Below are 23,856 nucleotides of genomic sequence, written 5' to 3'. Positions count from 1 at the left end.
TCGCGGAAATTATTCGAAACCGAACGGGTGTGATGCAAGTAAAAACAATCTCCAAAGTAGAACGGGACGGGGATGATAAACGCATTCTCCGCCCCGATCTGCCTCATTGTCATCCTTAGTTGAGAGTGTTACGTGACTATGTCGACGTTTCGTAATTAATTAATTTGAAAAATAATTATTTTATTTATATAATTTTTTTAAATTAAATAATTTATAAACTCGTAATATTTTATTATTATAAATTTAAAATCGTAAAAATATAATTAGTTTAAAAGTTTATTAAAATTGATTTATTAAACTTTTTTTAATTATTATAAAATCTTAAGATTTTAAGAATAAAATTAACTTCTTTTTTTTTTAATACTTTAACTTTAAAATAATACCAACAAAAATAAAAATAATAACACGACATTTTCTTTAGACATGAACATTATCTTTCTTTTTTTTTCTCTCTCCTCTACAATATTTTGTAGGAAAATTAATATATCAATGGGCTAAAGGAATTTTCATGGGAATTTCTATCCCTTTTGTTTGTTTCTGCTTATGTACGGTATATTTTCCTTTAAATAAATAATGCACCATGATCCTTGTTAAAATAAAATAGAAATGAAAATTTTAAATTCCATGTACCTGTATTTCGTTAAAGAATAATGAGTCAACTGAATGTGATTAAAGCTAATTTCATAGACCCAAAATATTAAATATTATGTGTTAATTTTATAAATGATTAACCTAATAAAATAAATATTAATTTACTTACTAAAGAATATATATATTATTTACTATTTTTTTCACTTGCATGTTTACTTAATAATGTTAAAAGAATTGTGATTAGAGTAATGTGACTAATAAAAAAATGAATAAATATTGATTCAATAAATAAGTTTGTACAGTAATTTTATTGAATAATTTTTCGTGTATAAATAAACTAATAAATAAATAAACTAATAAATAAAATGAATGAGAATGATTTAATGTAGATATTAAAGATATCAATTACACCACCAAAAATTTGATTGGTTAAGTTTAAAAAAATCATTATGAAGTGAAAGTAAGAGTCTTTTTAAACCATTGAAAATTATACATTAGGAGTTCTAATTATCCTAATCGATGTGTAATAGCTTTCAGATGTCGTACAAGCCTCTCCAAATTATATTTATTCAGCTCGTCCAAGTAGTCAAATCTCTAACTATATCTAGAAGTACTTCAGATATATCGGTTGGCGCAAACCTAATAGCTATTTCATCCCACGTAATAGAATGGTAATCCATCAAGGAAATACTTTTTTATTTTACATGATATCCTGTTTATATAAAATTCAAACAACTTTCATCATTCTAAGTCCTAGCCTTCAACCATTAGAAAAGTTCGAATTTACTTAAGTAAAAGGAAAATAGAAGCATAGCGAGAAAAAATTGAATTTAATTAATTCAACTTATAAAACTTTGAATTTAGAAAATTACCAAAATGAAATCATTCATTTTGAACTGTTTGACCGTTACATTAAATATCACGAATTATCTTTAATAAATCAAATTACTAAATTTATTAATAAAAAAAATATTAAAACACTTTTTATTTATTTTAAAAATATATATTTTATCATTATATATTAATACTCTCTAAATTTATTTAAAAATAAAATAAAACATTTTCGTCAAAATCACCCACCTTCAACAATTTTTTAAATAAATAAAGTCCTATTAATAAATTAAACATTTTAAAAGTAAATATATATTATAAAAATGAGCCAGACCCAAATATCTGGGCGTTTTGAAATGGGCCCAGTATTGAATAATAATTTTATATTTTATGAAAACGACCCGCTAACAGGTTCCGTACTTTCTGGTCTATAAAAAAGCAAACAAAAACCAAAAAACCCTTATTTTTTCCTTTACCATGGATTCCTCCTCCTTCTTCTTCTCTGCATGTGTTCATGTTACATTCAGGTGATTCACTGCTCTCTAAGCTAGTAGTAGATCAGCCACATTAGGTGTATACGAACTTTGTTTCAATGGAGACCGGACGAAAGAGACGGAACCTGGACGTTCTCAATGGCGGATTTAAGAAATCTAAGTCAGGTTTGTTCTTAACTTTTACTTCAATTGATTTGTCATCTGTTTTGGTTTGGTTTGGTTTGGTTTCTACCTTATGATACGATTCTTTATATGGGTTTGGTTTGGTTTGGTTTGGTTTCTACCTTATGATACGATTCTTTATATGGGTTTGGTTTCTACCTTTTATGATACGATTCTTTTAGCCTTGAATTTTGTCACTGAAATGTATCATATCTACTATTCTTTGAAGATTTGTTTTTTCCAGAACTTACACTGCAGCTGTTTATGTATTCCTTATTCGAAATATTCAATTGAATTTTAAGAAGTTGATTATTTTAGATGCCAGCTTCTTCTTCTTTTTAAGGTGAATAATAAATATATTTTGCTGGTAAAGACTATAATATCATCAATTGTTAAATGATCAAGAATCAAGCCTCTTGAGAGGTTCTTGACTGATCTTGATTCTTGATCATTTAGCATGCCATTGATGATATTATAGTCTTTCAATCCAGCTGGAATAGGAATAATAATACTAAGCTGACTGTCTCTGAGACATGAAAGAATGATAGGAAGATGCAGGGGAAAAGATGTTTGAGATAGTGAGAGGATTAGGACTGAAGAATTGAGAAGTGGAAAGACAGAGAAGAGAGAAATTAATACACTGTTTATACATATTTTTTGCCAATCTTCTATCATCATTTTAACATTGTAGAGAATGTATAATTAAAAATTGCTGGAAGGTCCTTTGAACACTTCAGTGCCATTCTTAAGGACCAAATATACCCCCACATTCCATTTCTCTGTCTTTCTGTTAAATCATCTGGAAGTGAGGTGTCCTATGAAAACCTTCTTGATGATAAACACAATGGGATATCTGCAAATTATAGACATTACCCTGGTTAGCGAATTGTGTGTACCCATATTTTAGTTTGATATGGTGTAACTTATCAAATTAGTCATAGCAATTTCGTGTTTTAGTTTGGTCGGTTGTTCAATCTTTTGTGCATTTTAGGCAATCACTTTCTTAGTGAATTTCGTTGGCATATGTTTGTGATGATAACGTGGTAACATTTTAAAATTAAACATACATGGTAAATCTGTAAAAAAATGTTTCATAAAGTCCCTGTATTTAATCTATTTGCTGAATATGTGAATGTAAAAAGAATGATTTTCTAATTCACACATATGTGATTAGTGGTTTAATGTTGCGGATAATTTCACACAAGTATTCTGATAAACAATTTATTATATTTGAACTTTTAACTGAAAGAAAGGAATTAATTGTTTGCAACAGAAATGGAGTACTATGGAACTGGTATAGGATGCAAATCAAAGCCTTGTATGAAGTTTTTCAGGTTGTAATCTTAACTTGTGCAACATAAATTTGCTGGATTAATCTTGTACAGAAAAATCTTGACTAATTCTGGCAGTAATTTTATGAAGCAAGAATATATATACAAAAGTTGACTTTAGAAGTTAGTTGATGCTCTTAACTAGCTAGTTAAGCGATGAGATCTGAACATGCACATCCCAACCAGCCATGAATCTGATACAAAATGCATTCTTAGAACACATTTACATTAAACAATAACTACTATGAAAAATTACTAGTTTTCCATATTGTCATTTGGTGATAACTTAATGCACCTTTGGATGACTTTCGATTGATTTTCCACACTACACTTGGGTCTTCTTATATTTGACATTTTGATTGCGATTTTTTACAAAACGTTTATACTAAATAAAATGAAAAAATGAATTGTTTAAATGTATTTTTTTTAATAATCAGTTTTGTAACGAATCTCATCAATCCTCTAAATTTGACAAACTGAATGAATTAAGATCTTGGGGGTGATTGTGCAGTATGATATATTGTTTAATGATAGTTCCTAGTGGTTTATGTCTTCTGTTTGAAGTGAATGAAGAATGGAAAGAACTATTTGTTATACTCATTGCGGGTATGCATTTTTTAACATCAAAATTGGATCTGTCTGTCTTCTTTTTCCTGCATGTTATATTTTCAACTGCACTTCACTGACAGTTTCATCTGCATGAAACTAAGAGCTTGTTTTATATAGGATTATTTGGGGAAAAAGACTTGTTTCATGTAAAAAGTTATATTTTTCTGAGAAAGACAGGCGCCCTGAATGCCTTTTTATTTGGGTAAAAAGACCAAAATATCTTTAATATTTAATATTGTAAAACTTTATTGAGAATAAAGTAGGGTAAGTATTTTGATTGATGATTTGAATGATGAGATTGAAGAAGTGATTGGTTAATGAGATGATTTGAATGATTGAGATTATAATATTATGTGAGCTTCATTTGGTTTGAATATTATTTTCTAGATCATGATCCAAATTATAGTATTGCTTCATCTGGTACAAAGATTAATTTTATATTACAGTGCATTTTTTGCTTCATTTGGTATTTGTTTTTTTCTTTTCTGGATCACTGAGATATTCATTGAGCCTATTTTGAAAATTGTTATTTTGTCATAATCTATCATAAACATGATCCCATTGCCAAAGCTAAAACTAAAAGTGATTTTATTTTCTGTTTGGTACAAGATTTTCTGTACATGGTGATCTAAATTATTTATGAAATGCAGTTATTCCCCTCATAATAAAAAGGTTATGTTATAATACTGATGATGATTCATCCTTGTTCTGTGATGCAGCACATCAGGCTGCCAATTTGGAGAATCATGTCATTTTCTCCATTATGTCCCTGGTGGCTATAATGCAGTCACCACCCAGATGAGCCGAGATCCTTATCTCCCTGCCATTTCTGCTACACCCGACATTCCAACCGCCACTGTCAAAACAAAGCTCTGCAAAAAATTCAACACAGCCGAGGGATGCAAATTCGGGTATAAATGTCATTTTGCCCATGGTGAACTAGAACTGGGTAAGGGATCAATTTCAAGCAACCGATCCACACGAGCCGAACCAGTGTCTAACTTTGGAGCATCGGCTACAGCTAAGATCAGTGTAGATGCATCGCTTGCAGGAGCTGTAATTGGAAAAGGTGGTGTGATTTCGAAAGAGATCTGCAAATTGACTGGCGTCAGGCTTGCTATAAGGGATCATGAATCTGATCCTAATAAAAAGAATATTGAACTCGAGGGTAGTTTTGATCGGATTAAACATGCTAGCGCAATGGTGGAGGAACTCGTTTTGAAAGCTGGTCAGGGTAATAGTAATAGTATTAGTAATAATAGTACTAACAACCGCAACAATGTTGGGAAGTGGAAGACCGAAAACCTTAAGACGAAGCTGTGTGAGAAGTTTGCGAGAGGGTTATGCACTTACGGAGAAAGATGTCAATTTGCTCATGGAGAGAATGAACTTCGCCAACCTACAGGGTAAGCTTTTGAAGTTTTTTTATGTTGTTGGGGGTAATATACAATTCAATGAATTCATCTAGGAGGATTTGATTTCTCCTTTTCATATTACTTAGAAGAGTCTTTAAGCTTGCTTAATATATTTAGATTGTGATTAATAAGCTTATTACTTCATTTAAATAATTATATACTTGAGTCTTTTTTTTTTAAATTATTAAAAATTTGGTTTATTTTGGTAATGCATTAAGGGTTTTAGCCTTTGGAAATGAATGAAATAGTGTTATTATAAAATGTTGAGATTTAAGGACAATAGATATAAATAGTATTATTATGAAAATAAATTGAGCAGTTTCTCTCATTCTTATTTGTTGTTTCACCCTCTTCTCAACACCTTTTGTTTTTATACATGGCCTTATTTTATATGGTTTTATAGATTAATGACCTTTGCAACTAGAATGAATACAACATTATTTTTCTTCATGATTTATCGAATTCAATTTATATTGCTCAGTGGATCAAGCCAGATAACTGTCATTACGATTTTATTTTAAAATAACTGTTTAATTGTTCAAATAGAGTTTATTTAAAAAATATTACTTATATATATATAATTAAGTATTTTTATTCATTAATTATTTTTAAAAGAATATATAATTGATTAAATGAATAATACTAGATTAGGAAAGAAAGAAAGAAATGCAAAGTTCTTTTCTAAGACTTGAAGAAATGTTATTGAAGTTTGAAAGGACATCCTTAATTCATACTTAGGCCTAATTCGGTTTCGGGATATTCCAAGCGATTTTTTTTTTAAATAACCATGCTATGCAGATGAACGATTATTTAAATATATATATATATATATCATGTTTTTTGTACTTACCCTTCTATTTTAATTTAATTACAAATATGTCAAAAATCTTGAAATTCAAAGTTATTTATTGTTCGAGAGATAGCTATAGATAACAATGATCTCCTATAATTACTTATATTAAAAAATGTGTTTTGTAAAGTGTTTTTATATTATCGTTTTTGTATTATTAAAAAATAATAATAAAAAAAATAAGTATATAATAATTTTATATAAAAAAAAATAGTTAATTATAATAAATAAAAATATGAATATAACATAAAAACTTTTTAATATTAATAAATATATTATAAGTTATATAAAAGAGTATTTTTGTATGAAAAAAAAATATTTTTTAATCTTTTAAAAGAATAATTTAAATAATTGAATGAATGATGTTATATATTTTTTTTAGGACCTTGGAGGCTTGGAGAGGTTTCCCCAACAATTTTAGAAATTGATCCTTTGTATCGATATTAATGTTGTCACCATGATTGCTAGACTTTTTTAGTCTATTTTTTCTTTGTTTTCAAACTAATTTTGTTGAAGTATGGTAATTATTGCAAATGATTTTGTAAATGTTCATTTTCATGTTATATTGTTGAAATAAGATTTGTCTTATTTTAATTAATTTTTTTTTTACTCGTTATCATTTAATAAAATAATATTAGATAATTTGGTATCAAGATAATTCGAGTGATAAAGGATTGTTTTTAAAGAACACATATCGCCGATCAATTTTACCTTAAAACGACTTAAATGAAAGTTATAATTTTTAGGGTGTTATATTAGTTTTCTACATTTAAAAAATACATATATTTTTTGAGTAATGATAGAGAACGGAAAAAAATGATGATTTGAAAAATCTGAAAATTCTTTCTCCTATTAAATTTTCAAAGCGAAATGACACGTCATTTCCTTAGACTTTCTTATCATTTTTTTCCGCTCTCTATCATTACTCATATTTTTTATAATATTTATTTTATAAAATAAAATATAATAATAACTAATAAAATATATTTATTGCACAAAATTATAATGGATTAATTAGTTAAATAAAGTTTTATAAAATAAATTGAAACCAAACAAATATAATTTATTTTTAAGAATTTGTTTCTTTTATGTTTGTCTAGGTTGTTAAAACAAAAAACCAAAGATGGCCCATGTTGGTTTTGGGCTGAAGAAGAATAAGAAAAAGAAAAAAAAGAATCAGAAAGAAAAGGGGCCTCGGCTACAGAAGAAAGAAGAAGACGGAAAACGGGTGTTGATTTTGCGGCTGGCCGGTTTCTACCCTATAGAACGGCTACGATCCTCTACTTTTCGACTATACACACCTGAGAGCTAAAGATCGAGAGAGGAGGAGCTTCATTAGCCGCCATTGCTGCCGGTAGAACGCTTCAAGCGGGAGGAAGTGGACGATTGATTGACTATCCCCCGAATTTTCTTCAGCTGAGGTAATCTCTCTAGGTGAAAACTCTACGATGTAATCTAGTATAGAAATTCAATGTTGATATGAATGGAAGAAATTAAATAAATAGACTTGTTGAAAATTGTGTTTTATTTGTTATTATTGCTAATGTTGGTGTCTACATATGATTGCAAAGGGATTTAGAAATTAGTTAAGAGTCTAGAGTTTAGTAACTATGAATTGAAGATGACTTGAGATCCTGTGATTTTCATGAATGTCTGGCTTAAGAGTTGCTTTGAATGCATGATTTAATGGCTTAGGAACAATGAGTCTAGAGGGCTGGATTGAAATAGTTTCATGATCTAGATCTATTTTGAGTTGACATGGTTGAATGTGTCGAAATAGATTTTTCAAATTTATTTAGGGATTTGATTATAACTCATGATTTACTTGTTCAAATGATTTGCTATTTTTCCAAAGTGTAATTCAAGGTGTTATCTAGTAGTGTGTGGGAGTCAGTTGCATGATATCTAGATGGATTGAGATTCAATTTGCTGAAAAATAAATGTGTCACAGAATTTGAAATCTGTTCAATCTGTTTTTGTTGTGATAACTTCGAAACAAGCTGAAAAGTGCAACCTCAGATTGAATGATGGTTGCTTGAAAAATCTGGTCTGTACAACTCATTTTTTGAGTATTTACATTGGGATTGATCTTGAGGCTCAAACCAGTTTATTTTAGAAAGTGCGCAATCATATTTTTAGAAAATAGTTTATGCCTTGATTTGTATTTTAATTTCTACATTTGAATTTAGTTCTTAACTTGATGTAGACCTGAGATTTGGTGGTCCTAATCCTATTTAAAGTGTTTATAATTAGGCGATGACAACTATTTTTGCATTTGGACATAGTATGGCACTCAAACTCATCAAAACAGTTGAGTTCCCCTGCTGTCTGCCTATACCGTCCAGCCTGCGCTTCTATTTCGTAAAAAATCAAAACCTAATCAAATCAACTTGTTTTGATATGAAAATCTACCAGTTGATAGTTTAGACATCAAGTTAAGTGTAATCATTTCTTGGGGTCATTTGCTAAAGCCATTTGTGGGGAAAATGTTTTGAAAGTTGAGGTTGAAAACTGGTCTTCTAAATTTCTAAAATATCTCGGTTTCAAATAGGGTTTTAGCACCTTGATTTCCTAAAAATAAATAAAGTAAATTTGGTTCTTGATGCATGTTTTAGGATTCAATTATTAAGTTTTGCATTGTGTCAAGATTTAGGATTCTGAAAGCAAATAACAGCCACTTGACCACACTTGGTTTTCCTAACTTCTTTTCTTTTGGAATTGAGTTGATTTGAGTCCAAGTGAAATTCAAATAAGAAAATGGATTGATTAAAATGAAGGTGCTTACATGTTAGGATGAGATTATGTTGATAATATGATGAATGTGAATGCATGCTATGATGTGATGAGTGATCTTTATGCCATAAATGTGCTTGATTTTCATTAGTGTATGAACTTGATATGATGCTTTGATGATTGAGTTTATATGCTTTGCCTTGATAAAGTGATGATGATTCATGTGTTGAGCTTTAGTTGATGATTATCCATGATATGGCATGGCTAGATTGAGTCTAGGTATGCTTAATTGATTAGGTGTTCTAATTTGTTATGCATGATTGATTTAGAACATGAATTGCAATTGATGATATGCTTGCTTCTTTATGACTGCATTTGATATTATTACTATCTTTATGTTTTGTTATTATTATGATGAACATTTCTTCAAGCCTTGCTTAGAGAACTAGACTTGGGATTGAGAAATTATTTGAATAGTGTATTTAGCATCGCATGCCTAGATCACATGAGACAAATCCTTATGTCTAGCATCTTCCTCATAAGCTTGGGAGAACCTCTTCATCATTGAGGAGCATTGGATTGCCATCTTATAAGAAGATTTGAAGGTCATCAAAGACATCACTCATTTGGAGTACATGTTAGCCTTTATTCTTTGAATTTCATCTATCATTTGTAGGCCAATTGGGCCTCTTTCCCATTCTTGATTCCGAAGCTCATTGGGCTCAATTCCACTCCATTTTATTTATTTTCTCTCATTTCTCTAGAAAAGACGAAAGACCATTTAAATAGATAGATAATAAAACGAAAATGTAAATATTACATGTATTTAGCCCAAAACTTGAATTAGAGACCCTTTTCCAAAGGGCATGTGGGGGGACTGAGGTCCTTAACCAAACAATAATCTCAAATCTCTGGTTACGTAAGATAAATATATTACTTTCTTTTCTTTCCCGGTTTCTTGAATAGCAAACTGTGGCGGTGACTCTAAATAAGTTGTCTTCAAGACTCCTCTAATTGCGATTTCCATTTTTGCTTTGAGACGTTTGGAGGGTATTAAAAGACGTTACAAGTTGATTATGTTCTCCTTTCATGCACTATTTCTTCTGTCTAGTGCGACCTGAATAGTTTTGATTTATACATGTATTGGGACCAGCATGGTTGAATGACTTGATTGTTTGATGGGTTTTCTTTACTCTAATGGTGTGAATTTGTTTCCAGGTGTTTGGAATGAGATTAAAAATCTCCTCGTATTTGATTGATTTGTTTCAAAAGAGGTGGTGGTGGGTGGTTCTGGTTCTTTGATGGCAAGTTTTAGTGAATTGAGGTGTTTTGGTCTTATGAATAACAATAAAAGCTTTTCCGAATGTCTTATCTGACTAACTTATTGAGGACATTCTTTGAGGGGTTTGAGTGGTGGCACGATTACTTCTGGAATTCAAATGGTGTAATGGCGTTCTACCTTAGAGTAGACAACCTATTATGCTGGTTGCCCTCACAATGTACTACATTGGCCCATTTTTCCAAAAGTTAGTCAAAGGGCTTTCTCGTTTTTGCAGTTCAACTAGTTCGTTAAGCATCCGTGTCTATCACAAAAATGGTTCAAATGATGAATATGTGTCTATTGATGAATATTTGATTGAGGGTTGGACACGGCAAATTACAGATTCTAGGTATACAGATGGGACACTTGATCTGGATGAATCGCATGACTGTTCTCGAGTTGAAAATTTTGATGCAAGCCATATACATGGGAATACTTTCGCAAGACAGATATTTATTGAACATACAAGTTTTGATGCTAAAAGGGTACTAAATATTCTACGGCGAGATGGCCCAGGATTTGATACAAAGGAAGCTTTAAGTGAACTGAACTTGAAGGTTTCTGGATTTCTTGTTAGGAGAGTTCTGTTAGAAATTCAAAAATCTGTAGATTATGTCAATAAAGAACGTTGTGCGAAATTGGCGTACAAGTTTTTTGTATGGTCTGGTCAACAAGAGCACTACACACATACATCTAACACATATCATTTAATAATGAAGATCTTTGCAGATGCTGAACAATTTAAGGCTATGTGGAGACTTGTGGATGAGATGGTTGAGAATGGATTCCCGGCTACTGCAAGAACATTTAATATTTTGATATGTAGTTCTGGGGAGGCGGGATTAGCCAAAAAAGTAGTAGAAAGGTTTATAAAATCGAAGGCATTTAGTTATAGGCCATTCAAACATTCATTCAATGCAATTTTACATTGCTTACTAGTTCTAAAGCACTATAAGTTGATTGAGTGGGTATATGAACTGATGCTAACTCACCGCCATTCTGCTGATACTCTGACCTACAACATTCTTATGTGGACAAAGTATAGATTGGGAAAACTAAATCAATTTAATAGATTCTTAGATGAAATGAGTAGTAATGGTTTTGAAGCAGATTTCTTTACGTTTAACCTCCTTCTCCATGTTCTTGGAAAAGGGGACAAACCGCTGGCGGCACTCAACCTTTTGAATCACATGAAGGAAGTGGGTGTAAATCCGTGTGTTCTTCACTTCACAACATTAATAGTTGGTCTCAGCCGAGCAGGAAACATGGATGCTTGCGTATATTTTTTTGAGGAGATGATTAGACATGGTTGTGTGCCTGATGTCGTTTGTTATACTGTGATGATCACAGGATATATTGCAGCTGGTGATCTTGAAAAAGCTCAAGGTCTTTTTGACGAGATGATACTGAATGGAAAGATGCCTAATGCGTTCACTTACAATTCAATGATTCGTGGGCTTTGTATGGAAGGAAAGTTTGATGAAGCATGTTTGATGCTAAAAGAGATGGAAAGTAGGGGCTGTAATCCGAACTTTTTTGTATACAGCACTTTAGTTAATAACCTGCGCAATGCTGGAAAACTTTCGGAAGCTCATCATATAATAAGACAAATGGTGGAGAAAGGGAAGTATATTCACCTCCTTCCAAAGTTAAAGGGATATGGGAGATATTGAAGCAGTTATAAGAGTTTTCAGGAGATGCTAAAATTAATTGGATTGGCATGAAGCAGTTGGTAATATGCCCTTATTGCCTGGTTCATTACAGAATTCCAATTCTCAAGTAAGTTCAACTCATGTCATTTCTGGATTGATTGTCTTTTGCTCATTATGAACCATGTATCTCAAAACTAAAATGATGTATATTTTTCTTTGTTTGCGTATGTTTCAACAACTTTCTCTCCTGGTTTGATTTCCCAACTTTTCTTAAAGAACTTATTCACACGTTTTACAATGAATTGCTTCCTTATTTTACTCTTATATGTTAAAGACAGTTTCCTCTACATTTCCAGGTAGACATACTGTAAGAATTTTCGCCTAGAGGAACTTTGTTTGATGAAAAAGTGAATTATTTACACCATCAATGTCCCATTTATTTGTGAACATCTTTTTGTACAAAACAAAAATTGACATGGTCTTTAATTTTTGCATGAGGCAGGTTTAGGAAACTTGTGGGACTTTGATGATATTATAGCTCCAACAAAACCCTCTATTTCACATGATCTTAGTATAATAGAAGTTAATGATCCTGCAATTTCTATTGACTAGGATCACTAAAGATATACATGGACCCTCTTCTAAAGATGATCACCTAAAGATGCAAATGAGTAATATTTCAACTGTTACATTTACCTATTCGTCATGATACCATGAACATATATTTGGACCTTATTTTAGTTGTGACATCATTCCGGCCACCTTTGAGCTTGTAAACGTCCCTCACTTGTTTTTTTTTTGTAATCAGGGTGTTCTAGCCATCGTTTTGCACACCTCGAGGAGGAGGGTAGCACCAACAACCTACCGCAATGACTCCACTTCAATATGGTTCTTTCAGTGAGAGTCGTGAGACATGAGAATAGAAAACTCCTTAGTCCAAGCCTCTTACCATTGAATTACCCAGGTGAGTGAGTAACTTGCCTTCTCTTCTCATCTCAAATATATCATCATGATTCTCTATTACTCATTTAGGGTTTCATATAATCTTGATATTAATTACCCAATCCAAAGTACAATCAGGAATAAATGAATTTGGTAATCTCAAATGCTCACCCCAGATCGAGATTTAGAATACAAATGCCTCATTTTATGTAGCTTATAAAAGTTCTGATAAAGCTTGAGCCATATTTTCATCTTAAACAAATGTTTGGATGCGATTTAAATTTGAATTTTATTAGAAATTGAAAGGGAAATGATTTTCAATTCATATTCATATGTTTGAAGAAATCATAGAATTACAATTACATTGAGATTTGATGAAATTGAAACTTCCAAAAAAAAAAAGATATACATTCATTTCAATTTTTTTAAGTAATCAAACAAACATTACATGCCCTTCTTTTTTGATTGCTCAGGTGAACAGGCCAGTCCAACTAAAAAGAGATTTGTCATTAAGGAAGCAAGGGCAAAAGAGACTTTTGTCCTTCATCGCTCCTATTGGAACCAACAACAAGCTGCAATCGTTCTCTTCTTCAGTGGTTTTGTCTAGGTGTTGTGACGAAAAAATTGATCAACTAATTTGACTTGTAGCCAGCAATCTCTTACCATTTCACAATAAATTTCTTTCTTAAATGGTGATTTGGAATAATAAGTTTACATGGAGGAGGTAACTATTCGCAACTTGAACTTATCTTCTGAAGTTCGGAAACACCATAATTTACCTCAACCGCAATTTCACTGGTTTTGCAAAAGTAGAGTGATGTATGATGGAAGGCATTTGATACAACTACTGTAGGTTAGTTAGGGTATTTTGGTGAGTTGAAAAGTGTAATTGGATTCTTTTTAGGGTATAAATATTAGTATTGTAAAGCTGTGAAATAAAGTTGGTCTCTTTTTTCTCCTCTACTTGTTCATTTCTTTTACATTTGTATTTGCTATAAATAAAAAGTTCTTTGGTTAAAAATCAAAACTGATTAAATATTTTTTTAACATAGATTTAAAAGTTTATTAAAAAAATCCCTTTTTTCATCAATTTTTTACCTAAAAATTTCATCTACTCCAACCAAATCTCCATTAAAGTAATTATTGGATTAATAACTGTATAGCATTGAATTCCTGCCATTTTTATTATTTTCTAGCAATTCCTTTCTAGTACCAAAGTCTAGTTTTAGCAACAAAAAAAAAGTCTTGAAATTTCTTTATTTTTTTTCCCAATAAAATTCAGAATAATGTTAAAGAAGAATTTTTTAAAAAATTTCGCTTTATGCACGATGCATCCAAAAAATTTATACCAGTTCTAGAAGATCCGACAGTTCAAACAATTGGACATTTTAACGGTTCAAAAAGAAGAAAGGTTAATCCAACCCGAGTTGGCATCTAGCTGCTAACACAACAACCCGATATCATCATAACATTCTCTAGAAGATCCGACAGTTCAAACAATTGGACATTTTAACGGTTAAAAAAGAAGAAAGGTTAATCCAACCCGAGTTGGCATCTAGCTGCTAACACAACAACCCGATATCATCATAACATTCGTGTCCATTTATTGGAAGGCATACGTTTGTAAGCTTGTCTTTTTAGTGTACAACAATAATGCATTTGATAACATAAATAGAAATAAACTGTTCCTCATATAAATTACATTTTCTTCTTCTATGGCAGAAGAAGATATTCCAATAAGAGAAACTCTACATACCTGGATAAAATCTGTAACCATCTTTAAATGCAATTTTGTGTACTGGAAACACTTACATTTCTCCTGGAAGCATAGTATCCCCAGGTAGATCACACACAGCAATACCCTACACATATTTTCCTCATTTATTAACACAAACTATAAAAATTCCCAATAACAAATGCACCTGATTTGACAATTTACCTCTCCGGTGAGATGCGCCACACATCTTTTCTCCGCCATTAGCTCAGCTTCAGTCTGCAAACTCGTAAATGTAATATTCTGACAAAAATATGTATCTTTTGTAAATGGAATGGTGCTCAAAATTAAGTATGCAAACCTTGGCAATTCGCTGACGAAGGTAGTCATCAAATATTACATTTTTCACAAATTCATAATCTCCGTCCCCCTAAACATATATCAGATATTTTTTTAGTAGGACTTAGTCGAGGAATATAATCAATAACTAATATACCTTTGATTGGCATGGCATGCTGAAAACCAGGCCCTCAGATATACCATATGGGTTTCCATTAGTATAAACCTGCAACATTGAAAAAATATTGGTTAGCAGTAAAAATGTAGAAACCAAAGAACATCGTTCAACCATAATGACCCTCAAACTTTAATGAATGTTCTTTGAGTGGGAATCGAACTTGAGACATAGCGACATTTTAAGTGAAAATGAACTCACCCCAGAAGAAAACCAATCGCCCTCTGGTGTTGGAGTTATGAGAGACTTTATAGCATCAACAATCGACACAGCTGTGGATGCAGCAGAAGATCTTCCCCATTTCTGAATAAGAACTCCTCCTCTCTACAGTTTAAACCCCCCAAGTTGTTTAGTCATGTCTATGAGTCTATCATATAATGTTTGTTTCAACTTTTTGCTTACCTTCTGAACCTTTTCAGTGAACTCTTCCTCCAGCCATTTTGTGTCCTTGATAATCTCTTTTACAGGTACGCCAAGTATTCTAGCATTTAAAAAATCCGGAACCTGGAATATTTTGGGGGGAAATGTTCCCAACATATTTTAAATTGAAATAAAATTTTAAGCTAATCAAATTTCCAAGCAAATTAATGATTTCAAATGACCTGAGTGGTTGAGTGGTTTCCCCAAATGGTCATATTTGATACTTTGTCGTAGAAAACACCTGCCTTGAGGGCCAACTATCATCCGCAAACATTGGATTGTTCAGAAAAAATTAACATACCATGGAACTGAAACCAAAACAAGAAAAAATCCTTCATATTATAGGCACCTGGCATTTTGCTCTGTTCTCATCTAATCTGGTGAGAGCATGGAAGTTCTTTGCAGGTATATTTGGAGCATTTTTCATACAAATTAATGTACTGTAAAAAAATAAAAACAAAATTATCAATCCTGTCTATGAAATAAAAGAGTAGAATAAATTAACAAAATGTATTTATTTTTTAAAAAATGGAAATTTCATTGAAACCATAGTCAATGATGGTCACATCTATGATAGAAATAAGATTAAATAATAGTAGTTACTTGGTGTTGCAGGGGTTTCCCACCACCATCACTTTCACATTGCGTGATGCTACCGCATTTAAAGCTTTTCCCTACATCAAAAGTAGAATAAAATTTCAGAATGTTTCTCCAAATATGTGTATATTGAATAGTACGCGTGGTTAAGAGAAAGGAAGTATCAGATTGCACCTGTTCCGCAAAAATCTGCCCATTTATGTCTAGTAGATCGGCACGTTCCAATCCAGGACCTCGAGGTTTGGCGCCAATTAGAAGTGCCCATTCTACATCTTGGAATATATCATAAGGATCTATACCAATGCTGACTTCCCTCAACAAAGGAAACAATGAATCCTCTAGTTCCATAGCAACTCCTGTATGTGCATGAATCTTACATCAGGTGATTGATTGCAAAGACCAAAAGTTGTCATTGTGGATATTTATAGAAGTCCATCTTTGGTGGTATGTCAAACAATCAAGTCACTAGGAGAAAATCAACAAAGGAAATATCGTCCCAAGGCAAATGGAAGATTTTCATAACTTTTCCAATTACAATACCTGAATGTCCAATATACAGATAAATGTGATGTCCAATAAAGAGGCTAAAACAGTAGCTTTTAAGAGTTGTGGATAAAAGAAGTTTAATGTTGACCATCATTGACACATGTTTTCTTTGGGAACAGCTGAAGTCACCTTGTTTGATCTGGGATTATTTGAATAACGTTTGATGTAAGTTATAAAATATTAGGTTCTTTGGGTAAAAAGATATTAGGGATATAAATATATAATGAAAAAATCTACTTAAAAAAAATAGAAGGTATTTTGGTTGAAGATTAGATTATTTGTTGATTGGATAGTGGGTTATTTGAAAATAATCTCAAATAACCCATTAAACAAGGCTTTAAACAAAATAGAGTTTATGTTCTTCATATATATTATTGTTTTAATGCTTTCTTAGCTTACATTTTTCAAGGATTGTCAACTAATTCTTATGGCATGTTTATTACCTAAATAATTTCCACAATGGCAGGTTAATAATGGGCCTATTTTGTCAATTTTTCAATATTTCAAGGACTTGTTATATGTTATAAGTTGAAGGAACGATCTTCAGCTCAAGTTTAAGGACTTATTTGACATGTTTTTGAAAAATATCATTTGGTTCATAATCATATTCTACAAACTATCAGTATAATCTAACTATTATGGTAATTATGCATTAATGTATTTGACCATATTCAGAACAAACAAATTGACTACCGAATCCAAGAACCAAGATTACCTTCAAGAGCTTGGAGTGACCTTTCAGAGCCTAACAGTTTCAATGCAATAGGTTGATCGGGCCCAAAGACCTCACCAGATGCAAGCTGTCAAGTAAAGTGAATTAGCAGCAAGTACATCCAATGTTAATTGCCTAGCAATATTTGTAACAGCTTCTATTCATGTTTCTTTTGAATGTTGACATATTTTAATAGTATAATCAATAATGTCTCCATCCATCCAAATTTTGCCAAATCTTTGAATGGGTAACATTAGATTTTTCAAGCAGACATTAAAACCAGGAGATGATGCAACACCCTTTACCTTAAAAAGTAAATGATTAGAAATCATTCCAGCTGCACCAGAAACAGCAATATTGATCAACTTCTTCCAAGATTTGGTCTCATCTTCCTGCAAATTTTTCCCAAAGTTGATAAATTAATCTGGTCAGCATCTAGAGAAAGAAGAAAAATAACAGAGGAATTACAAATAATTATTTTGATTTAACATTAAACGTGCATGTATGTATGATGTATGTATCAACATCAAAAAATTAGAAACATTAGCTAGATTGAAATATGATAGATACAAAATGAGTTGTGCATGCATACTTCATACGACATGTTTAAGGTTGAAACACTCACAGCTTTTAAATCATACGTAAGGCAAAAGACTCCATAGCATTCAGGCTTCTTCTTAGAGTCATCAGTAAGAACAGTAGGTGGAGATTCGATCTGACTGTTGAGATAACAAACCCAGAAATCAAATAGCTTAAATAGTATATTAAATCAAATTTCAGATGATGAAGAAGAAGAAGAAGAGGAGGAAAGTTACTTGGGAGCAATAGAACATGAAACTAGTTTGTTTCGCGTGGGAGGAAGAGTTCTAATAGAAATACGGCGGTGCTTGGAAAAATGAGTGGTGGATGAGTAGGAGAAGTGCAATTGCGATTGAGAGTGAAGAGTGGTGTTTGGGTATGAAACATAGAGCTCTGTCATGGCCGCCATGTTGCTTAGTTAGAGAAAGCGTAAGGAGAAGAGATGAAATATTCTGCTGCAGAGAAAGAGAAATGGTGATATGATGGAGGAGGAAGAAGAAGAAGAAGAAGGGAAGAGAAGAATAACTGGATGATCACTTCACTTTATTCCAGATGAGTGAAACTGGTATTATAAGGTCGTCCTCATGACACTTGGCGTCACCTACAAACCTATTTTCTAAATTCACCCTTCACTTTATAAATCATACTCAAATTTATCCTTTTTATGTTATTTTGTTTCATACCATTTACATTTGAAACTAGGTTTTGCTAATTTAATTTTGTTTTTTTATTTGGATTTTACTCTCTCATGGGTAAGGAAGGGGTATATTATTATTTTCACCAACATGTTTTTTTTATTTTATTCTTTCTCATTTGTTTTTTTACTTGAATTTTACTCTCTTTCATGGGAAGGGAGGGGTATATTATTATTTTCACGAACATGTTTTTTTTACGAAAGATGATAAGGGCAACAAAAGGACAGCGAAAGTAAGGTCAGGAATTCTATGTGTCCTGTTACGTCGCCCCACGTCAAAATTTTTAAAAAATAATATCCCCATCCTTGTGAGTTTAAGCATTGATTGTTAGAAAATTGAAAGTTGTTGCCCTTTATTGTCTTTTATGCAATTAGGGCTTATTTTATTATTAGTAGGCTTGGGTCTGTATGTATAAGTAATTTAAAGTTTCTAGACTAATTACTCCTTTATTATAGAGTTGTTTGTAAAGGTTCATATATAACACTTAATATTCTCAATACTTTTTCCTCTTTAGCAAATATCTATTTTCGAGAGTTTAATATCTTTATAACTGTTCTTAGAAGATCCAATAGTCAAAGTCAACATTTGGTATCAGATCTAGGTTGAAGAACATGTCATCGACAAGATCAACTAGAGATGCGGCGACAATAAATATTGGAAGAGAAGGGAACGTGACACTCTCATATCTGTTACCCACGAAGAGTAACTACTCGGTGTGGGCGTTGAAGATAGTAGACTTACAAGCATAAGAAGTGTGGAAAGTCGTGATGCTCGACGATGTCGATGAACGGAAGGATAGAATGACTCTCGCCGCCATATATCAAGCACTCCTTGAGGACGTCCTTCTCATGGCGTCTGAGAAGGATTTTGCCAAGCTAGCGTAGGAGACGCTAAAGACAATGCATGTTGGAGTGGAGAGAGTCAATGAGACAAAAGTGCAAACCTTGAAGACACAATTCGAGGCGATTCACATGAAAAATGGGGAATCGGTGAATGATTTTACCATGAAATTGACATCCATCGTGACTGGTATCTGCTCGTTGGAAGAGAAGGTGGAGGAGATCTCTATCGTCAAGAAGTTTCTTAAAGACTTACCACAAACATACATACAGATCGTTATAGCGATCGAGCAATTTGGTGACCTTAAGAATATGACCGTTGAGGAGATCGTCGGTCGTCTCAAAGTCCACGAGGAGAGACTTCGCGGCTATAAAGACCAAAAGGAGGAGCACATATTGCTCACGCATGATGAATGGATGTCACGAATGAAGAAAAATGGAGAAGCCAATTTTTCTTCTAGAACATCGAGTCGCAGCGGCAACGGTGGAGATAACTAAGGTCGTGGCAAAGGGAAAGGTCAAGTGCGGGGTCATGTAAAAAGCTCACCTCGACAAAAAGACACCAAGACCCGCAAATAAAAGAGCACAATGAAGTGTTATGCTTGTCAAAAGTACGAGCACTACGCATCTTAGTGCCTTAACAAAAGGTCCGACGATGAGGCAAACCTCACTAACTTCTATGACGAGGAGCCAACATTAATGTTTGCTGAGGTAGTGACGAATGCTTTGCTCGAAGACGAAGATGCAAACCTCACTAGCTTCTATGACGAAGAGCCAGTACTAATGTTTGTTAAGGGAGACGAGAAGACAAACCTTAAAGAGTTCATGCAAGAACCGTCCAAGGAGGAACCCGAGGTGGTGTTGTTCAATAAAGAAAAAGTCATGGAGAAACTCCTTCGCAAGTGGCGATGAGTGTAATCACATCGATGTGTTGTACCTTGACAATGGAGCAAGTAATTATATGACGGGCCATCGAGAGAAGCTCAATGAGCTCGACGAGAAAATTTCCGGAAATATAAAATTCGAACACGGAAGTAAGGCGCATAAGTTTCCTAATCCATCTTGTGGGAAAATCTATGTGAGTAGAGATTTCGTATTCGAGTAGGAGAAGAAGTGGGAGTAGTGCAATGACAACAACAAGCTCGTACAAAATTCTCTAGAGTTCGGAATCCTATGAGATGTCTATGCGGAGGCACCAATAGTAAAGATGGATCTTGATGAATTGATGTTGCTCACCATCGACGAGCCAACAACATATCACGAGGCGGTAATCGAAGAGTCGTGGAATGAGGCCATGAACAAAGATCTCGAGTCTATTAGGAAGAATAAGACATAGAAGCTCACCGACTTACCACCCGATCACAAGACATCGGGTAAAAGTGGGTTCTCAAGTTGAAAAGAGACAGTGAATGCAACATCCTCAAGCATAAAGAGAGATTGGTAGCAAAAGGCTATGTGTAGAAGAAAGACAATGATTTTGAGAAGACCTTTGCACCGGTGGAAAAACTTGACATAGTCAGACTAATTCTTGCCATCTTAGCTCACCGTGGATGGGAGATTCACCACTTAGATGTCAAATCAGAATTTTTCAATGGTGACATCGAAGAAGAAGTCTATGTCACTCAATTTGAAGGCTTCATCATCGAGAATAAAGATCACAAGGTGTACAAGTTATACAAGGCTTTTTATGGACTACGTAAAGCACCAAGTGCATGGAACACTTTCCTCAACAAGAGAATGATGAGTCTCGGTTTCGTGAAGTATTCACAAGAGCAGACTGTGTACACGAGAAACCATAGAGAACAAGTACTCATTGTTGGTGTATATGTCGATGACTTGATCATGATAGGATCAAGCGTCAAGAGTGTTCATGAGTTCAAAAACCAGATGATGAAGGAGTTCGAGATGAGTGATCTCAGGCGACTCTCGTACTATTTTGGTATCGAGGTGGACCAGAAGAAAGATAACATCGAGGTGAAGTAGGAAGCTTATGTGAAGAAGGTGTTGAAACAGTTTGCAATGGAGGATTACAACTCGAACAAGTATCCAATGGAAGAAAAATTACAGCTTAGAAAGGATGTGGAAGTAAGCTTAGTGGATCCGAAGGAATATCGACGTATCATCAGGTGTCTCAGGTACTTGACGCACACTCGACCCGATATCTCTTATGTAGTTGGCATAGTGAGTCGATACATGGAGCAACCTACCACTCTACACCAACAAGCATTAAAACACATTCTTCGTTACGTGAAGGGAACGACGAGCTATGGGATTCAGTTAAGAAGAGGACGAGAAGTTGAAGAACTCGTTGGTTTTACTGACAGTGATCTAGTCGGTGACACAGACGATAGAAAAAGTACTAGAGGGATGGTGTTTTATCTCAACGGGAATCTGATCACCTGACAATCTAAAAAGCAGCAAACTATTGCCTTATCTTCATGTGAGGCAGAGTTTAGAGCATCTACTATAGCATCGTGCCAAAAACTTTGGCTGAGAAACTTGTTGAGCAAGGTGCTCGGATGCGAGTCGAGGTCAGTAATCCTCTATGTCGATAACAACTCCGCAATAACATTAATGAAGAACCCAATGTTTTATGGACGTAGCAAACACATCGACACTCAGTTCCACTTCATATGTGAATGTGTCGAGAACCGACAAATCATTGTAGAGTTCGTAAGTACTAAAGAGCAACGTGCAAACATTCTCACCAAGGCACTAACAAGAGTCAAATTCGATGAGATGCGAGAGCTGCTTGGCGTGAAGAATCTCGAACCAAATCAAGCTTATGGGGAGATTATGAGTTTAAGCATTGATTATTAGAAAATTAAAAGTTGTTGGATTTTATTGTCTTTTATGCAATTATGGCTTATTTTATTATTAGTGGACTTGAGCATGTATGTATAAGTAATTTAGCTAATTACTCCTTTATAAGAGTTTTTTATAAAGGTTAATATACAACACTTACGATTCTCAAGACTTTTTCCTCTTTAGCAAATATTTATTTTTCAGAGTTTCATATCTTCATTGTTGTTCTTAGAAGATCCAATAGTCAAACCCAACAGTCCTTTCGTATTTCTCCGCCATTTTCACTATTTTTTTCACTCTCTTCTCTTCGACGATTCGATGATTTCTTCATTTCAGTTTGTGCGACTTCGACGTCTTCTTCCTTCTCCTCCTTCTTCAACTTTAGTGGGATGGAACAAAGTGCATTGTCCCAAGATTCTTAGATATGTTTATTGTATAGATATATTTATTGTATAGATATGTTTATTGTATAGATCTACTTATTATTTTAATCTATTTATTTTTAGATATGTTTATTATCTTCTTCTTTACTGCCTACTTTTTAGTTTCATGAACAAATATATTTCTAAATGCTCACACAGTAGAGCTGTACCCGTGTTCGATAATTCCTGAGGCAAAAATAAAAAAATGGGCCCTTTTTATTTTTTTTTATACACCTTTGTGTCTTCCACTCATGTTAGACCCATTGTCATACCCCTATCCTTTTACGTCATCAATGTCAAGCCCAACTCTAGTTAACACATTCAAAAGTTCACTTGATAACCCATGACCTGACGTGTCATCTACCTTCAAAAACTCAACTCAATATTCTTCTACTTTTGGTGTGTCTGTCAAATCATCCACGCATCGTAGCATTAGAGACATTTGTTAATGATGACTCGCATCTGGAGTACAATCAAGTATTACTGAAAAATACTTTGCATGTTTAATTTTTGCAATGATTGCCCTTTTCACTTTGTTTTCCAAAGTCTCTATCAACTAATTCTGAATTTTGGGACTTAAATATGTATAATGATTCCCTTGCTATTATTCGTGTATTGCGATGAATCAAAATGCCATATTGTTACTATCCTTAGGAAACAAAAAATCATCCACTCTTTTTTGACTAATGTTATTCCAATCTAGGATTCTCCAAATTCTCAGTCGAATTTAATTTTTCATGTTGAGAGTCATTCTCCAAGTTCTCATTCGATTCACCCAAATTGACAACCTCAATCAATTTTTTATTTCATAGTGACTTTGTTCTTCAATAACCAAATTATCTCATAATTCCTCTAATTTTGTTATGTTATTTTTACTAAAATATTTGTTAATATCACCGGCTTGACTTTGAATTAATGCATCCTCCCTTTGTTTCAATTTTCTCTTTTGAGCTCTAGACAAATGTTTAGGAGACATTTTACACAAGATCAATTCCAGTAGCTACAACCAATTTTTTGCAGTTGATAGATACTGAAATTGTCACAATTTACAATTTCATCAAATAAAGATTGAATTCATCTAG

The 23,856-nt window shown here is 33.1% G+C and overlaps 3 protein-coding genes across 3 annotated transcripts; 2 read left to right on the top strand and 1 right to left on the bottom strand.

Annotated features, from left to right (window-relative positions):
• The first annotated feature begins 1,954 nt into the window (after positions 1-1,954).
• Positions 1,955-5,561, top strand: LOC124939887 (zinc finger CCCH domain-containing protein 14-like). Its single transcript, XM_047480344.1, has 3 exons — positions 1,955-2,081; positions 3,352-3,412; positions 4,738-5,561. Exons 1-3 carry the CDS (start codon positions 2,015-2,017, stop codon positions 5,426-5,428), a joined length of 819 nt encoding a protein of 272 aa, XP_047336300.1. The 5' UTR covers positions 1,955-2,014; the 3' UTR covers positions 5,429-5,561.
• Positions 5,562-7,485: 1,924 nt separating this feature from the next.
• Positions 7,486-13,889, top strand: LOC124940601 (pentatricopeptide repeat-containing protein At3g60050-like). Its single transcript, XM_047481125.1, has 4 exons — positions 7,486-7,704; positions 10,235-12,116; positions 12,798-12,953; positions 13,405-13,889. The coding sequence occupies exon 2, from the start codon at positions 10,496-10,498 to the stop codon at positions 12,008-12,010; it is 1,515 nt and encodes a 504-aa protein (XP_047337081.1). The 5' UTR covers positions 7,486-7,704; positions 10,235-10,495; the 3' UTR covers positions 12,011-12,116; positions 12,798-12,953; positions 13,405-13,889.
• Positions 13,890-14,512: 623 nt separating this feature from the next.
• Positions 14,513-18,543, bottom strand: LOC124938799 (malate dehydrogenase [NADP], chloroplastic). The gene is made up of 14 exons (XM_047479306.1): positions 18,250-18,543; positions 18,060-18,153; positions 17,740-17,826; positions 17,438-17,522; positions 16,351-16,532; positions 16,183-16,253; positions 15,929-16,019; positions 15,762-15,836; positions 15,562-15,663; positions 15,361-15,483; positions 15,142-15,210; positions 15,007-15,075; positions 14,871-14,924; positions 14,513-14,793 (listed from the first exon to the last, which is right to left on the bottom strand). Exons 1-14 carry the CDS (start codon positions 18,420-18,422, stop codon positions 14,740-14,742), a joined length of 1,329 nt encoding a protein of 442 aa, XP_047335262.1. The 5' UTR covers positions 18,423-18,543; the 3' UTR covers positions 14,513-14,739.
• Between the last annotated feature and the right edge of the window lie 5,313 nt (positions 18,544-23,856).

This window comes from Impatiens glandulifera, chromosome 5, assembly GCF_907164915.1.
Source record: "Impatiens glandulifera chromosome 5, dImpGla2.1, whole genome shotgun sequence".
Taxonomy (NCBI): Eukaryota; Viridiplantae; Streptophyta; class Magnoliopsida; order Ericales; family Balsaminaceae; genus Impatiens; species Impatiens glandulifera.
The sequence above is the reverse complement of the archived record's forward strand: the minus strand, read 5'-3'. Positions and strand labels throughout refer to the sequence as shown.